The sequence below is a fragment of the Thunnus albacares genome, chromosome 17 (genome assembly GCF_914725855.1).
Source record: "Thunnus albacares chromosome 17, fThuAlb1.1, whole genome shotgun sequence".
NCBI classification, from domain to species: Eukaryota; Metazoa; Chordata; class Actinopteri; order Scombriformes; family Scombridae; genus Thunnus; species Thunnus albacares.
In genome coordinates, this window is record NC_058122.1 from 2,556,380 (window position 1) to 2,571,203 (window position 14,824).

The 14,824-nt window shown below is 42.0% G+C and overlaps 1 protein-coding gene across 2 annotated transcripts in view; it reads left to right on the forward strand.

Annotated features, from left to right (window-relative positions):
* Positions 1–3,916: 3,916 nt before the first annotated feature.
* Positions 3,917–14,824, forward strand: part of LOC122966848 (potassium voltage-gated channel subfamily C member 1-like) — an 85,539-nt gene continuing 74,631 nt past the window's right edge. For both annotated transcript variants that reach the window (XM_044331199.1, XM_044331198.1), the window contains exon 1: positions 3,917–4,624. In XM_044331199.1, the coding sequence (XP_044187134.1) occupies positions 4,082–4,624 (543 nt within the window). In that variant the 5' untranslated portion in view covers positions 3,917–4,081. The remainder of the gene's footprint in view (positions 4,625–14,824) is intronic.

Consider the following 14,824-nt stretch of genomic DNA (forward strand, 5'->3'; position numbering starts at 1 on the left):
CTTAAATACAGTGAGGTACTGGCATTTAGAGTATTTCAATTATTTTGAGAACTTTTACTTTTAAACATACATACAGTATGTGATGGATGTTTTTATCAACTGCAACCTTAAAAACTGCTGACACATAATCCCATCAATAATTGAACTCCCAGAGAGGGACTGTTTCACAGAATGAGCAGCTTTAAGTACTGTTTAATGTTAATATGTCTTGACTTGAATATAGAATGCATCCATCCATTTTCCGTGCCTACTTATAGAGTCACTTACTGTTGCTACCTGTCATGCTTTCTGTTCACACACGGCACATATGCAGTTTACAGTGATAACAGTGGCGGATTTACCACTTGAAATTCTTAGTCATTATTGAAACAGTTGGTCCTTGATTTCAGACAGAGGTTGATAAAAGTGGCTTTTCATTTCTAGCGGATGAACTGTGATTTTGTTTGCTTGCAAACTACTGAGCTAACATTAGCTCTACGAGTTGGTTAAAAGCATCCTCTCCAGCTGATTTTATAATGTTTCCAGCTGACTCGTTTAAAAGGAGAATAATTTTAACTTAATTGCTGCATACATGATATCATGTTAATGACTGAGGCTAAAGTCACATGTCCCAGACAAAAAGTCAGCATCCCTCCAGCTGATGATTCATGCAGAAGGCATGGAAATAAAGACACAGAGTTGTTCTCGTACCGCAGTTTACAGCTAGATGGTCCTTGTATTATAAATGTAATAAGGAAAAGTAATATAAAATAATTTTGTTCTAACATAACTGCTTGGATTTTTTGCTTACATAGCCTACTTGTTTGTATTTCCAAACAGTATGCTTCACTTTTAACATTACAGCAGTAAAGCATTCAGGATGAGGACTAGCCAATGTGTTTGGCAAACACAGCACTAGCTCGGGTAACATTGGCTGGGGTTGCTGGAATGTAAACCTCCCCAAAACTAGTTTGGAGCAGGACAGAGCTGCTAACATTAGCCTAAACTCTGATAGCATCCAGGACCAACTTCTACGCAGTGAGAAAATACTACACAGTTGTTGTGGACAGGTCTGTTTTTTAAGCTTGTAATTATACAAACCAACAAATCCTCCAGATTAAACAACCTAATACTTTGTTTGACCATGCATTCCAGAACATGTTTTTTAATCTGGCGCCCCTATTGGCAGTAATCAGCAGGACAACATCTTTTGTCTGTGCTTCCTTCACCGTTGAAGATCGGCAGTTCAATTCCCAGCTCCTCCAGTCTGCATATCAAAGTGTCCTTGGGCAAAATACTGAACCCCAAATTGCTCCTAATGGCTGTGCCATCAGTGTATGAATGTGTGTGAATGGGTAGTTCCCCCTGATGGGCAGGTTGGGACCTTGCATGGTAACCCTTGTACCCATTCAGTGTATGAATGTGTGTGTGAATGGCTGAATCTGACACATAGTGTAAAAGTGCTTTGAGTGGTCAGAAGACTAGAAAGGCGCTGTACAGGCCATTTACCATTTACCATTTAAAAAATAATGATGTTTTATGGTATGACAGTGCTGTGGTCTGGTTAGGTTTAGGCACAAAAAACACTTGATTAGGTTTAAGGAAATACCATGGTTTGTGTTAAAATGATCACTTTGTTAAAGTTAGAGAAACATGTGGTGTGGGTTAGGGTTAGGGTTAGTTACTACTTAAGGAAGTTACTACTTCCTTAAAATCAGGCCACCTTCATCATCATGGCTACAATAATAACCAGAGGGTTAAGGTTAGCAGTTGGACTAGCAGTTGGAAACAGGAAATGAACAGCGGTCTGCTGTGGCAAAGTCCACTGTTGGGTTAATGCCTCCATCCACCCGTCTCCTGTGAATTAAGAAATCTGTCCACATATCAGTATATATGCCATCTGACCTACACCACTGCTCCAGGTCATAATTACCACAGCCACTAGATTGCACTCAAACATAACTATGTAATTTTTGGGCAACTGACATCACGACCTGTTGTGTAATTTTTCTTGGGAGGACAGTCTCATACAAACTAAAACCTAGTCGGTTAATGCTGTGCTAGCTTCTTGACTCTGGAAGTAACACTTTGTTACTACTGTAGGTAGTAAGCTTGTTAGCCAGACAACAATTGCAGCTTACATTAGAGCAGATAAACACACCATTTACAGTTTAATCCATACCTTACACCTTAACTTTTGTGGTTTTGGTTTTAGAAAGACATTAAAAAAAGAAATGAAAAATTCATTATGCTGTATACAATCTCTCTCTCACTATAGCTTCATGTACACTGCTCACATGTGGAGAAATCCAATTTTTTTCCCCATTGGCCCAAAAATACTTACCATTACAACTGAAAGGGCTATACAATTTTTCTGAGTATCATGCTCTGAAATGACTATGTGTGCTATCACAGTTGGAGCTATTAGGTCCAATAAGAATTCAAAAGAGCCATATCAGTCAGTTTTCTTTGATTTATGTGTGCAGAGAGTTAACAGAAAACCTCTAAAGGTCTCCTACTTAGGTTCCAAACTACTGTAAGTGCTGGATGAATCCTATATCAGCACCTTTCACTGGGCTGCATCCGACAGTTTTTTATGACACAGGTAGCACAACAATCATGTCTACTTTAAGCAGCAATTGGCCAGGTTTGTGGTGGTGTGTAAGTAGGCAAGATTTGAACTACTCTTTCAATCTCTCTTTTTATTCTTCACACCACTACTCATGTCACCTTTCATATGAACGAGTGCAACACCATAAATGCCTCTGAGGAGAGACTGGAGGTGTGTGCCCTTATCTCCAATTGTATCATCCATTGCATGGAGACTACAAAGACACACAGTTGAAGAGGAACCAGGAAGGCAGTGAAAAGCAAGTAAATGAATGATATGACAGCAGGCTTTACACCCTTGAAAGTCTGGGGACCTAAAGGACTAACTAGGTTCACTGTGTGGCATTTAGTTTGTGGTAATTTAACTTATTTCAAATGTATACATTCGTAATATACACCATGAGAGCAAAATATAAACTGAGGCCCTTTTGTACCCCTTTTAACTGACAAGCCCCACATCAAAATCTAGTTATCTGCTGAAGGTCTAGGGCCCCATGGCCTTTGCTTGCATTGCCTCTTTGGTAATCCCACCTTGGGACACCTCCATCCACATTAATTGTACTTTTGTAGTCCAGGGATGTTTTTCCTGCTTTAGGCCCCTTAATTTCAATGAAGTTTGAAAGCCAGCTCCATAACGAAATGCTTTTCCTAGCTTGGTATGGAAGAACTTGACTGGCCCTGACCTCAAGACTTTGGGGATGAACTGGAACACAGACTGCGAGCCAGACCTTATCACCAACATCAGCGTTGGAACTCGCCAATGCTGAATGGGAGCAAATCCCTGCAACCGGGTTCCAACATCTGCTGGAAAGCCTTTGACCAAGAGTTGATGCTGTTACTGTTTCATTAATGAACATAGTTTTGTTCAACACTCAGATATGCTCAGATGTCCATACTTCTGGCTAGTTTGCTCTTATATCTGTTTTATTTGAGCATTTGCAGTAAAAAAAAAAAAAACAGATGCATGAGGTTTCTATCTCTCTCTGCCTCTCAGTCTAATACATCTCATTTCTTTGCAGGTCAGTCCAATATGCTTATGAGCAGCACGTTCAGCTGTACTGGGGAGCCAAAAGAGCAGAATGTAAATACATTTGGTTAGCAGCTATGGCAGTTTTGACTTTAATAACTTCAAATGATCCAATAATATGAATTCAATCAGTCAGTCAGTCATTCAGTGAGCTGATCTATTGATTCATAAAATCCGCATCCCACGTATTCTCTCCCTCAAACACACTTGCAGACTCTCTCTCTCTCTCTCTCTCTCTCTCTCTCTCTCTCTCTCATTCTCTCTCTCTCTCTCCATCACACAAATGCGCAGGCTCCTCCTTCCTCTCCTCCTCTCTCCTCCTCCTCTCATTTGGCTCAGCGACTCCTTGCCGGGACGGTATAACAGAAGCCTACAGAGCGGGCACCGTCGGTGAATGGGGAAGGGCAACAGCCGCAGCAGCAGCACCAGTCGGGCGCACCGACCGAAGCATGCTCCAGCGCAGCCATGACTTGCTCGGCGTCAGATAGCGAGAAGATCGTGATAAACTGCGGCGGGATCCGACACGAGACCTACCGGAGCACCCTGAAGACGCTGCCGGGCACGCGCTTGTCTTGGCTGACCGAGCCCGACGCCTACAGCAACTTCGACTACGACCCCAAGTCCGACGAGTTCTTCTTCGACCGCCACCCGGCCACCTTCGCCTTCATCCTCAACTACTATCGCACCGGCAAGCTCCACTGCCCCAACGATGTGTGCGGGCCGCTCTTCGAGGAGGAGCTCGCCTTCTGGGGCATCGATGAGACAGACGTGGAGGCGTGCTGCTGGATGAACTACCGGCAGCATCGCGACGCCGAGGAAGCGCTGGACAGCTTCGAAACCCCCGAGCCGGACGCACCTGAGGATGACCCGGCGCTCACCGGCGGGGCGGACGGCGACCTGAAGCGGCTGTGCATGCAGGAGGACGGCCGCAAGGCGACGTGGTGGGAGGTGTGGCAGCCCAATATGTGGGCGCTGTTCGAGGACCCCTACTCCTCCAAATACGCCCGGGTGAGTGACTGGACAAGTGTCTGTTGTAGTCTACAGTTTAGAATTCTTGCGCATTGACCATTAATTAAGCTTTCTTTCTTTCTCTCTTTGGCGTGTGCGCTCACATACCCACATTTGGCACTGGTTTGGCGCTGCGCATTGCTGCGCGCAAAGTTACCCCCCAAACTGTTTTGGAGTGGAAGGATGTCAAGTTGACTGCAGTGTTCTTCAAGAAGTAAACAAAGAATAGCTGACGTCATGAAATCTGACTTTCAGTAGAGAGAAGGGATGCATATGTCATTATGTTCCTCTTTCTTTTCTTTCTTTCTTTCTTTCTTTCTTCATTTTGGTGCATTTGGTTTGGTTTATCTCTCCTCTCCTCTCCTCTCCTCTCTCCTCTTCTTTTCTCTCCTCTCCTCTCCTAGTTGTTCCGCCACTGTTCTCTGCCTTTAATCTCTTCCATTGATATCTTTGTGCTGATGACCATTTGTCAGTGCGCATCAGTCCATCCTTTTTTCTCTCCCTCTTTCTCTCTCTCTCCAGTGTTTACATGTGTGCTGGGAATTATTTCCCCAGCAAAATACTGCACAGTTTTAACATGGTTTAATTAGGAATTACCCCAATTTGGGATTCAGTTCTCTCCATTATTAGTCCACATTCACTGTGTAAATGGCTCTGCAGTCCAACAATCAACTTAATCACCAAGTAAGTGAGAGTGAAAATCCAAAGGGTAGCGGGTGGTCCTGTCATATCTAATATGTTAATAATGAAGCAAAAATAAAATCCTGCACACAGCAGCAACCTCACACATAATCCAGTAGGTTGCAGGGTTTGTGTGTGTGTGTGTCTGTGTGTGTGTGAGCATGTGTGCATATGCGCACATGAATGCAGTAATGTTTACTCATGAGTATGTATGTTAACAGTGCTGATGAGTGATGTATGCATATGTACATGTAGTTTAGTGGCAATGTGCAGCTGGTTTGAACTAGATATGAAATCCTCTGCACTTGCACACATGTAGCAGTGTTGTGTTTGCAACAAGGACGGAATGTCTTGAATAATCCTATAAAGCTCAAACATGGAGTGTACAGGTCTTCTCCTTGCACAGCCCAGTAACCCTAAGATTACTTTCATACTGGATGGTTCATGATTTATGTCCAGTGTAAATGCAGGATGAGGTGTGCCCTTTAGTTTGTGGATGTTGGGGGGTTGGACATGCAGTGCATTCAACTGGAGTTAATGTCCCGTCACAATCGGACAGTTAATATTCCCCTCTTTCCTTATCCTTAAAGATCCCCTTTACACATGTTTAAACACATAAAATACTCAGGTGGGATTGATAATTTGTGTCAATCAAGTTCAATTGCCTATATTACATCTATTCTCCCCCCCCCCTCCCCCCTCCCCCCGTTGAAAAATTCATAATCTATAAATATGCAAATCTCATTCATTTTCAAAAGTTGAACCGTTGGACACAAGATGTCTCCTTCACTGTAAATTCTCAGTGTAAAGTTCTCAAAATTCTCAAATTTCCACATCACTCTTGTGTAAGTTACATACTGGACCACGATTGGCTCCAAACTAGTTGCGAGGTCACAAATCTTGCTTGTACATGTTGCAAATGTTAAACTGAGATTTAAGGTGCTCAAACAACTCAAAGCACTGTCGACACTCAGCGCTTTGTCCAACCTGACCTGAACGTACTCAGTGTAGCAATTATGTTTCTTCCAAAACCATTTAGCAGTAAATAAACAGAATTTTAAGGACACAGGGTTGCTTTACAGCCCGTTAGTCCTTTTGGACTTGTAAGTCCACTGAACACTCATGTACCTAGTTATTGTTGACATTTCTCTGGATTGAGATATAACTTTGCTTTGTACATGAAGAAGAGCTTGAATTCATGATGATGTGATGATGGTATTAATTGCTGTTTCTCAAAGAATCCACTTGTTAAATCCTTGGATTTGGATACTTTTCTCAGTTTTCTCTTTTTTTCCCTTCTTTATCCTTTCTATATTATCCCATCTTGCTCCATTACTCTCATCTCTCACTATGAACTCAATTTTACCTTGTTTACCTCCTCATTTCCTCTCCCCCGTGCGGTCAGTCCTCCACCTATCACCCGTGTCTCCCTCTTTCTCCCTCTGCTTAATTGTCTCCAAAAATCTATGGCTATTTGCAGAGCCAGAGGCCAGTGCTGACCTGGATCATTGTGTGTTGAGGTGTGTTTTCTGTGGACTCTGCTATATGCACAGAGACAGCATATTGACTCGGTCGCTCTCTGTGACTTAGGATGGAGACACACACACACACACACACACACACACACACATATACACACACACACACATACACTGAGGCACAAGCACAAACAGTGTGCACCTGTACTGTAGGGAGGCGTAAATACACACCAGCAAATGAAAATACATACATAGATATGCAGACACACACACACACATACACATACACACACCAGGTGTTAAGTAGTATTTCTCTACAGAGGGTTCAGTAACTCTTGTGGTTTGTGATGGTATTACACTGGGCTCATGGAGAAATTATTTTGAAATAAATATGCATGTAGTATATCCGTTTTTGCCTCATTGATTTCTTTGGATATATTCTGAAATAATTCTTTCCTCATCACTATTAGATTGCAATAGATACTCAAGGTGTGTAAAAGCTTTCATCACTCAGTTCCTCAAGACGCAGCAGTTAAACACAGAAATGCCTCATCTGTCTATGTCTGCAAGCCCAAAATGTATGACCAGGCAGACAGGTGCCAACAAGACCACCTTGCAGACACCCAATGTAGTATAAACTGCTTCTTGTGTTCTGTCTGTGCCCACATTTTTTGAATATATCCGGTCCATGAGACGAGCCTGAATATGGGTATAACAGTGCACATTTTCAGACAGTCTCTCCTGGAAAACATTCACATGAAAAGTGACAAAAATAGTCAAGTGAGGAATGAAAAAACACAGCTTAAGAGAGCAGTCAAAACTCCAAATACTTTCTCACCACCGTACAGCCGGCCAATCACTGCATGAAGTGGCTGTGAATGTCAGATTGTCCATTTCCGAAATCCAATGTCAGTAAAGTTGCGGGGGGGAAGGGGGTTATCTAAGCTATTCATCCATCCGACAAACACTTCTGAAGAAGCATACTGACAGCTTAAGTCAGAAGATATTCGACTGCTAAAAAGATGCATCAGGTCACAGATATTCAAAAATTGTTGAGTTGGAATTATGGTTGTGTGAAGATACACATAAAAATCTCTGTGAGTACAGCAGAGAAGGGTGGTGAGGTCATAACGGAAAAGACGAAACATGTCATTGTTTTACTCAAAATCCATTCAAGTATAACTGTGTGTGTTGGCTCATGTGCAGCTGGGAGGAGTTTCTTCCAGCCCAGTGTACTTAGAAATTGGAAGATCTGAACCTCATAATGTACCTCTAGTACCTGCCAATGCAGGAAGTAGTGTGCCCTTCATGTAGCCAGGTGGAAACTAAGTGTGTGGATTATGTGCATTATGAGCATGGATTTACTCCTGGATGAAAATCCCTCTGTAAAAACAGCCTATCAATGAAGAAAGGTTGCAGGGAAAATGATACGCATTCCCCTCTGAGCACTTCCATTCTCTAACAGCTGAAGTGAAGAACCTCCACTGGCTGGTTGCTTAGTTCAGTGAATATGTTTTTGTATTGATGATGTACAGGTGGGGATGCCAGTAGTTGCCAGTAGGTCCCTGAGGCATGTCAGCCCATCACAAGGGGGAACAGAGCTTGAAACAGGTTTGAGAACCACCGCTTTGTTCCAAATTATTAAGGAATAAGAGAAAGAAAAGATCTATTTGTGAGTTTTGACTGAATGTGAATCTACAGCATTTAGTAGGACGGGCGCTCTTCATTCATGGCGTAGCTGCATCCTGTGTTTTAGCTTGTTAAGGTGGAAGCTTTTTGACCTGAAAATCCTGCCTCCTGCAGCCGTTCATGCATAAAACCTGACAAGTCAGAAAATGAAATGGCAGCCAAACAAGCGATCGAAGGAACGAAGGGGGTGATAGTAAAAAAAGACAAATTGAACTGCGGGTGTGTCATGGTTGGGGGGGGGGTAGAGGGAGCATCAGTATGACAGCTGAGGTGACTTTGAAAGTGTTGCAGTCAATAGTTTCGGTGCCAGCGCAGTGACATAAAGATAGGTTGGAAGGGTGGAGGGGGACGGCGGGTGCAGCAGCGGCAGCAGCACTCAGGTAGGCTGAGGTCAGGCAGCCGGCTCAGTTTTAGCTGATTAACTCGGTGGGCAAAGCTGCTCGTCCCTGCCAACGTCTCGACCGGAGACGGAGGAAACGTTCAAAGGACAGGATCACTTGTTCGTATCTAATGTCCTTACAAAAGCAGCATCTTTTTCCTCGTCTCCTCTGCTCTACAGTCTGCACAGTCCTGCCCCCCCTTTCCCTCTCTCCCCGTCATCGCCACTGACAGCCCGGGCTGCTTTATTACCACGATTTCAGAGCTGAGTGCTGGATTGCTTATTATCGCTATTCAGACCCCCCCCCACGTCCTCTCCCTCCATCCGTCCCTCCCCTCCTCCTCCTCCTCTGGTTCTCTCTGCTTGTGCTATAGCGTAACACTGCAGTCCCTGTAGTAGCTGACTGCACTCTAGTCTGCTGCAGAGAAGGAGAGAGAGACAGAGAGGGAGAGAGGGGAGGGGGTGACAGGATGGGAGGTGTTTTTGGTTAGTGGTGGTGGTGGGGGGGTTGAATTCAGAAGAAGCAGTAGTATAAGAAGAAGAACAGCATGGGGGGTCACTTTCTGCACCCCATCGTTTTGTTCCCTCAAACACACATCTTTTTTTTCCCTTCTTTCTTTTTTTTTTTTGCTGAGCTCGGCAGGCTGGGACACTCGTATCCGTTTATCGATCAGGTCGTACGTCTCAGCTCGTCTCATTCAGGCGGACGTCTCAGCTGAATGGTGTTCCTTTGTAAGCAAAACCTTCCCACACACACATTCCTCCTCTTTCCCTCTCTGTCTCTCTCCTTCCTTTCACGCAGCACGGGGTGTGATGGCAATTCCCAGTCCCTGAAGGAGAGAAACAAATACCGACAGTGGCACACACACACACACACACACACACACACACAGAGGCAGCTACATTTACACACACTTAACTGTACAGCCGAACACAGCAAAGTCCATTGTGGCACTGTTAATGTCATTTTGACCTTATTTTCACAGTCTTGGTATGAGCTGTTTTTGGAAGTTATCTGGGTACATCATTATCAGACTGTGATGTCATACATCCCATCCTCTAACAGCCGCCTTACTGGCAGGCAGAAAATAAGCATTTCTCATTACTGTTAACATGTAAATGCATTAATACTGACAGCTGAGGCAGCTAGTTTCATGTAAAATAATCTGATTAAAGAAGATTTCTATTAAGCTAGACACACATTTAAAAACTGCACAAGTAGAAACCATTTTTGGATGTCAGCATGGTGGTGGATATACTAAACTTAAATTTTAACTTATTTAAAGCTGCGCTAATCAATATTTTTATGTTAATAATGAATTAAATGACTGTGAAATGTTAAAAGACTCTCTCATAGTAACAAACCCACACAGAATTCAGTTTTAGCTTCTTTTAGCTCATTGTTTAGGTTTTTGTTAGACTAGCTAGTGAACATAGTGGAGCATTTTGCTAGATATTTTAGATATTTAGATATTTTTTTCAGAGATTGGCGTAAACGTGATTTCAGATAGGGCTGCAACCAACAATTATTTTCATTATCGATTAGTCTGTCGATTATTTTCTTGATATTCGATTAGCTGTTTGGTACATAAAATGTTGGAAAATGGTGAGAAAATATTCACATTTGAAAAGCTGATATGAGAAAATATTTGGCAACTAATCAATTAATCAACTAATCATGGCAGCTCTAGCTGTTTGCTAACATGTTAGCCATGATGAATTTATAAGGTGATAAGATGCCTGATGTTGTGTTAACTTGTCTTAGCTTGTTGCATGGCCAAAAATCAAATCAGCTTTGAAGAAGGTGTAGTACAGTGACTCAGGAAACACACTATCCATGAATTCACCATTTGAATTAAGTAGAATCAGTCAGGGTTTTATGTTAACATGATAGTAATCACTGTTTCATAAGTGAAAGTATTTGTCACATAAGCCATGTTATGCTCATATGAGGCCTGCGGCAGGATGGGATGTTTGCCATAGTTGGATTAGCCAGCATTAATTAAGAAACAGACGGGTCTCCCTGTGAGGGATGAACCTGAAATATCATATAGACCAGATGGGTGGACACAAAACTAACCACTCTTTTAAGCATGCAAACAACCACATACGTGTAATTCTCCTGTCTTGGCATTGGTGTTTCCATTTTAATTAGTGAGCTTTGGAGGAGTTGGTACAGTTGGTGTATTCCCTCTTTCAGTCTTTATGCTAAGCTAAGCTACTAACATCCTGCCTCCAGCTCTGTAGCTAAAACACAGACATGAGATTGATGTCAATCTTCTCATTGGACTCTAGGAAATGAAAAAGAAAAGGCCATTTTTCAAAATGCGGAACTATACCTTTAAGAGCTATAGGGTCGGGTACCAAACTCAGTACTTTTAAGGGTACCGACCGAATCACGTTGGTACTACCAGGTACCAATTCACATTAGATAAATTGATGCCAAATTTCGCTATCTTGTGAGACTTAGAGTGAGAGCACCAACCTTTGGATATAAAGAGACGCACAGTGGCTAGCAGCTAGTTAGCATGGCGATCATCATTATCACAGCTGTGCCGTGCTGTGTGTAGCACATGGACTGTATAAAAATAAGGTGTAGCTGTGGCGTCTCCGGTTTAGCAGCACTGTGCTGGGCAGGTGACAGGTATGTTTATGGTGTTTGTGTGCTCTGAAAGATATCACAGCGCAGATATAACATATAAACATATGGATGAGATCATATGTTTATGTTTTGTCTCTCTGTAATAACAAAGTATGTATTACTTTTTTATTACAGAGAACACATTACTTTGTTATTACAGAGAGATTAAAATATTGAACAAAGGTACCATTGGGTACCAGTACTGAATTCGAGGTACCGGTCTCGGTTCAAATGTGAACGTACCCAACCCCAAAGAGCTAAGGTGAGACAGGTGGTCAGTGGGTGGAAACTGGCCCCATTTGTTAACCGATTCACCCAAAAAACAATCACTTGCGCCAATGTTATTTATGGCGCCGGTACATTGCTTCCGACCTTCAGTACAGACCGTGGTGCTAGATGGTAACGTCACTGCAGGATCTCAGTACCTCTACAGCAAAACAATGACGACCAGATGATGATATTTAATCACACGCACTTTATCTGTCTCTCATGCAGTTTTTAAAATGTATCTTTGTTTGGGACCTGTTCATTTTTTTCTCTTGCTATCCTGACATTTTCCAGTTTTTTTCCTCCTGTTTTGAAAAGCTTTCACACCGCTCTCTCTCCCCCTCCCTCTCTGGTGGTTTCGATGCGCTATAGGCAATATATCCACCAGGGTCCCTTCCCCCTCTGTGCTTTTCAGGATAATGCTGCGACAGAGCTTTCTTTCTCTGTGTGTTGCCCATCGCAGCAGAGAGAGAGAGAGAGAGAGAGAGAGAGAGAGAGAGAGAGAAGGGTGACTGTAAGAGGAGAGGGTGGAGAGAGAGAAAGAGGGAGACCATACTATATTTGATGACATGTCAAGAATTAAAGCGTTTAACCTCTGAGTGATCTCCACTGTCCTTTCGCCTCACTAGGGGTCAACACACACACACACACACACACACTCACACACACACTTGCTCAGAAGCAGCTAATTGAGCATAGAAAATAGCATGTGCAATAAGCCCCTAGCCTCCATATATACAGTGCACTCACACATGCAGCAGATTACTGCAGAATGATCTGCTGTGACGTACTGTGCAGCGTGTGAGTGTGTGTCTGCGTGTGTCTGTGTGTGTCTCAGCCCCAGGCTTATTGGTTCCTACTAAGGAAATCTTTAAAAACACCTCACAAGATATATGGTTTATATACAGTATATAGTTTTATTAAAAAAGGGCTCAGCAATTTCCTAAAACACTATCACTGGTCACTGTAGTTTTTAACAATTGTTACTCAAACAGGAGGAAATAGTGCATTGGGGACTATTTTCAGCTGTGGATGAATCCACATTTGGTGTTCTAGTGGGTATTTCTGGCAGCAGGACGGTGTGTGTGGGATCAAGTCAAAATAAATTACATTGTGTGTGTTCATGGTAATGAAGGAATAGTTTTTGGACAACAATGGAACTCCATGACACAGAGGAATAAGATATATCAGCCTTTGGATACACACACAATACTTGTTAGCAGATCAATTCATTGTTGGTTTGAGTCTGAAATCTTATCCTTCAAATGTTAGACGGACAGTTTATGAGAATGCATCCATCTCCACATGTGTCCTTGTGATGAATTTTCTTCCCATCTTCTCATTGTAAAAGGTGATTTCTCAAGAGTACAAGCAAAGATAATAGATCTGATTAGGTTACGTCATCACAAAAGGTTTAGCAAGCCTATTACCAAAGCAGAACTAATAATTGGACAATTCTGCTGATTCAATGTCCAATGCCAGCTTTCTTTCTACAATATCTGTACATGGCAGGTAAATGATCATCATGATGATCAAATGATAGTTAAGGTTAGGGGAACGTAATGGTTATAGTAAACAAACTATAGTTAAGATCTTGTTAGGGTTAGGTAACTAAAACACCTCATTAAGGTTAGCAAAAGCTGACATTAAAGGCAAACTTTGTTTTTTTTTGTTTGTTTTTTTTTGTGCTATACCACCATTCACCACCCCAACCTCCACACCCTTACTGGTTGGCTACATACAGAAAACTCTTCTACTTGCATTGGCACTAGAGCTCAATGATTAGTTGATTTATCAATTAGTCAATCAACAGATAATTAATCAACTATTTAGTCAACTGTTTTGATAATCAATTAATTGTTTTGAGTCATTTTTTTTAAGAAAAAAATGCTAAACTTCTCAAATGTGAATATTTTCTGTTTTCTTTAGTCTTCTGACAGTAAACAGAATATCTTTGGGTTGTGGACTGTTGGTCCGGACACATTTTATCTTCTGCTTTGAAAAACAGTGATTGACATTTTTCACCATTTTCTGGCATTTCATAGACTGGCAGACTAATTGATTAATGGATAAATGAATCTACAGATTTATTGATAATGAAAATAAGTGTTAATTGCAGCTCTAATTGGTACTGAATATTAGCACTGGAACATAAGCTGTGAGGTGAAGATTTGTCCAACATGAACATAACATCCAGAATAGATGATCTAGATTGAGCATTTCATTGTGTGTAGGCTGGATAGTTAGTATGTGATGCATTATTTTTTTAAACTTTCTTTTGCAAAAAGTTTCATATCTAAACAACAAAATAGGTTGTTCGTCAATGCCTTCCAAAATGACCCATATTAACATTTTCTGATCTGCTAGCTCATTTCTTAAGTTCATGCAACGAAGGTTAGGGGGAAAATCGTAGTCATACTTAAAAAAGAAGACAGGATACAAACAGTGCTCTCTACTGTCCAGAGAGAGAAAGAGAGTCCTTATCCATACAGCTGCAAGAGGTCACTTTTCAGGTAAAGGTAAACAGAGGTTGTATAAAAGATTTGGAACTTGGAACTTGTGTTAAATCTTTAAATCTTATTCATCTCTCCTCAACAACTAAAACAGATTGAAATGTCATGAACCAATATTCCCTTTGTTGTCATTTTGTTTGTCTCTATACAAGGAAATCTAAGGAAAAATTGGCAGCAGCTGTTATGAGTGCTAAGCCGTATCCTCTTAGCCCCATTACAGCTAATAACACCATATGTTCTGCTTAAGGTGCCTGTTAGGAAACAACAATTTGCAGCAACACATGGAGACTGCATCATCCACGTACACATGCTTGGACACATGCGTGCTCAAACGCACTTTCATTTGTCACAGCTGGGCAGGTGCTTAATGATCTCCAGAAGAATGGACCTGCCTCAAACAAAAGCAGCCCTGAAGATTAGCTCAGTTACAGCCTGCCTGGAAGTGTTCACACTCACTTTATGTTAACCTGTGAGACCAAATACAGGAAAGCTACTGGCTTGTACAGACATGAACACACACATATCAGCTCATATTTTAAACAAAATAAGGCT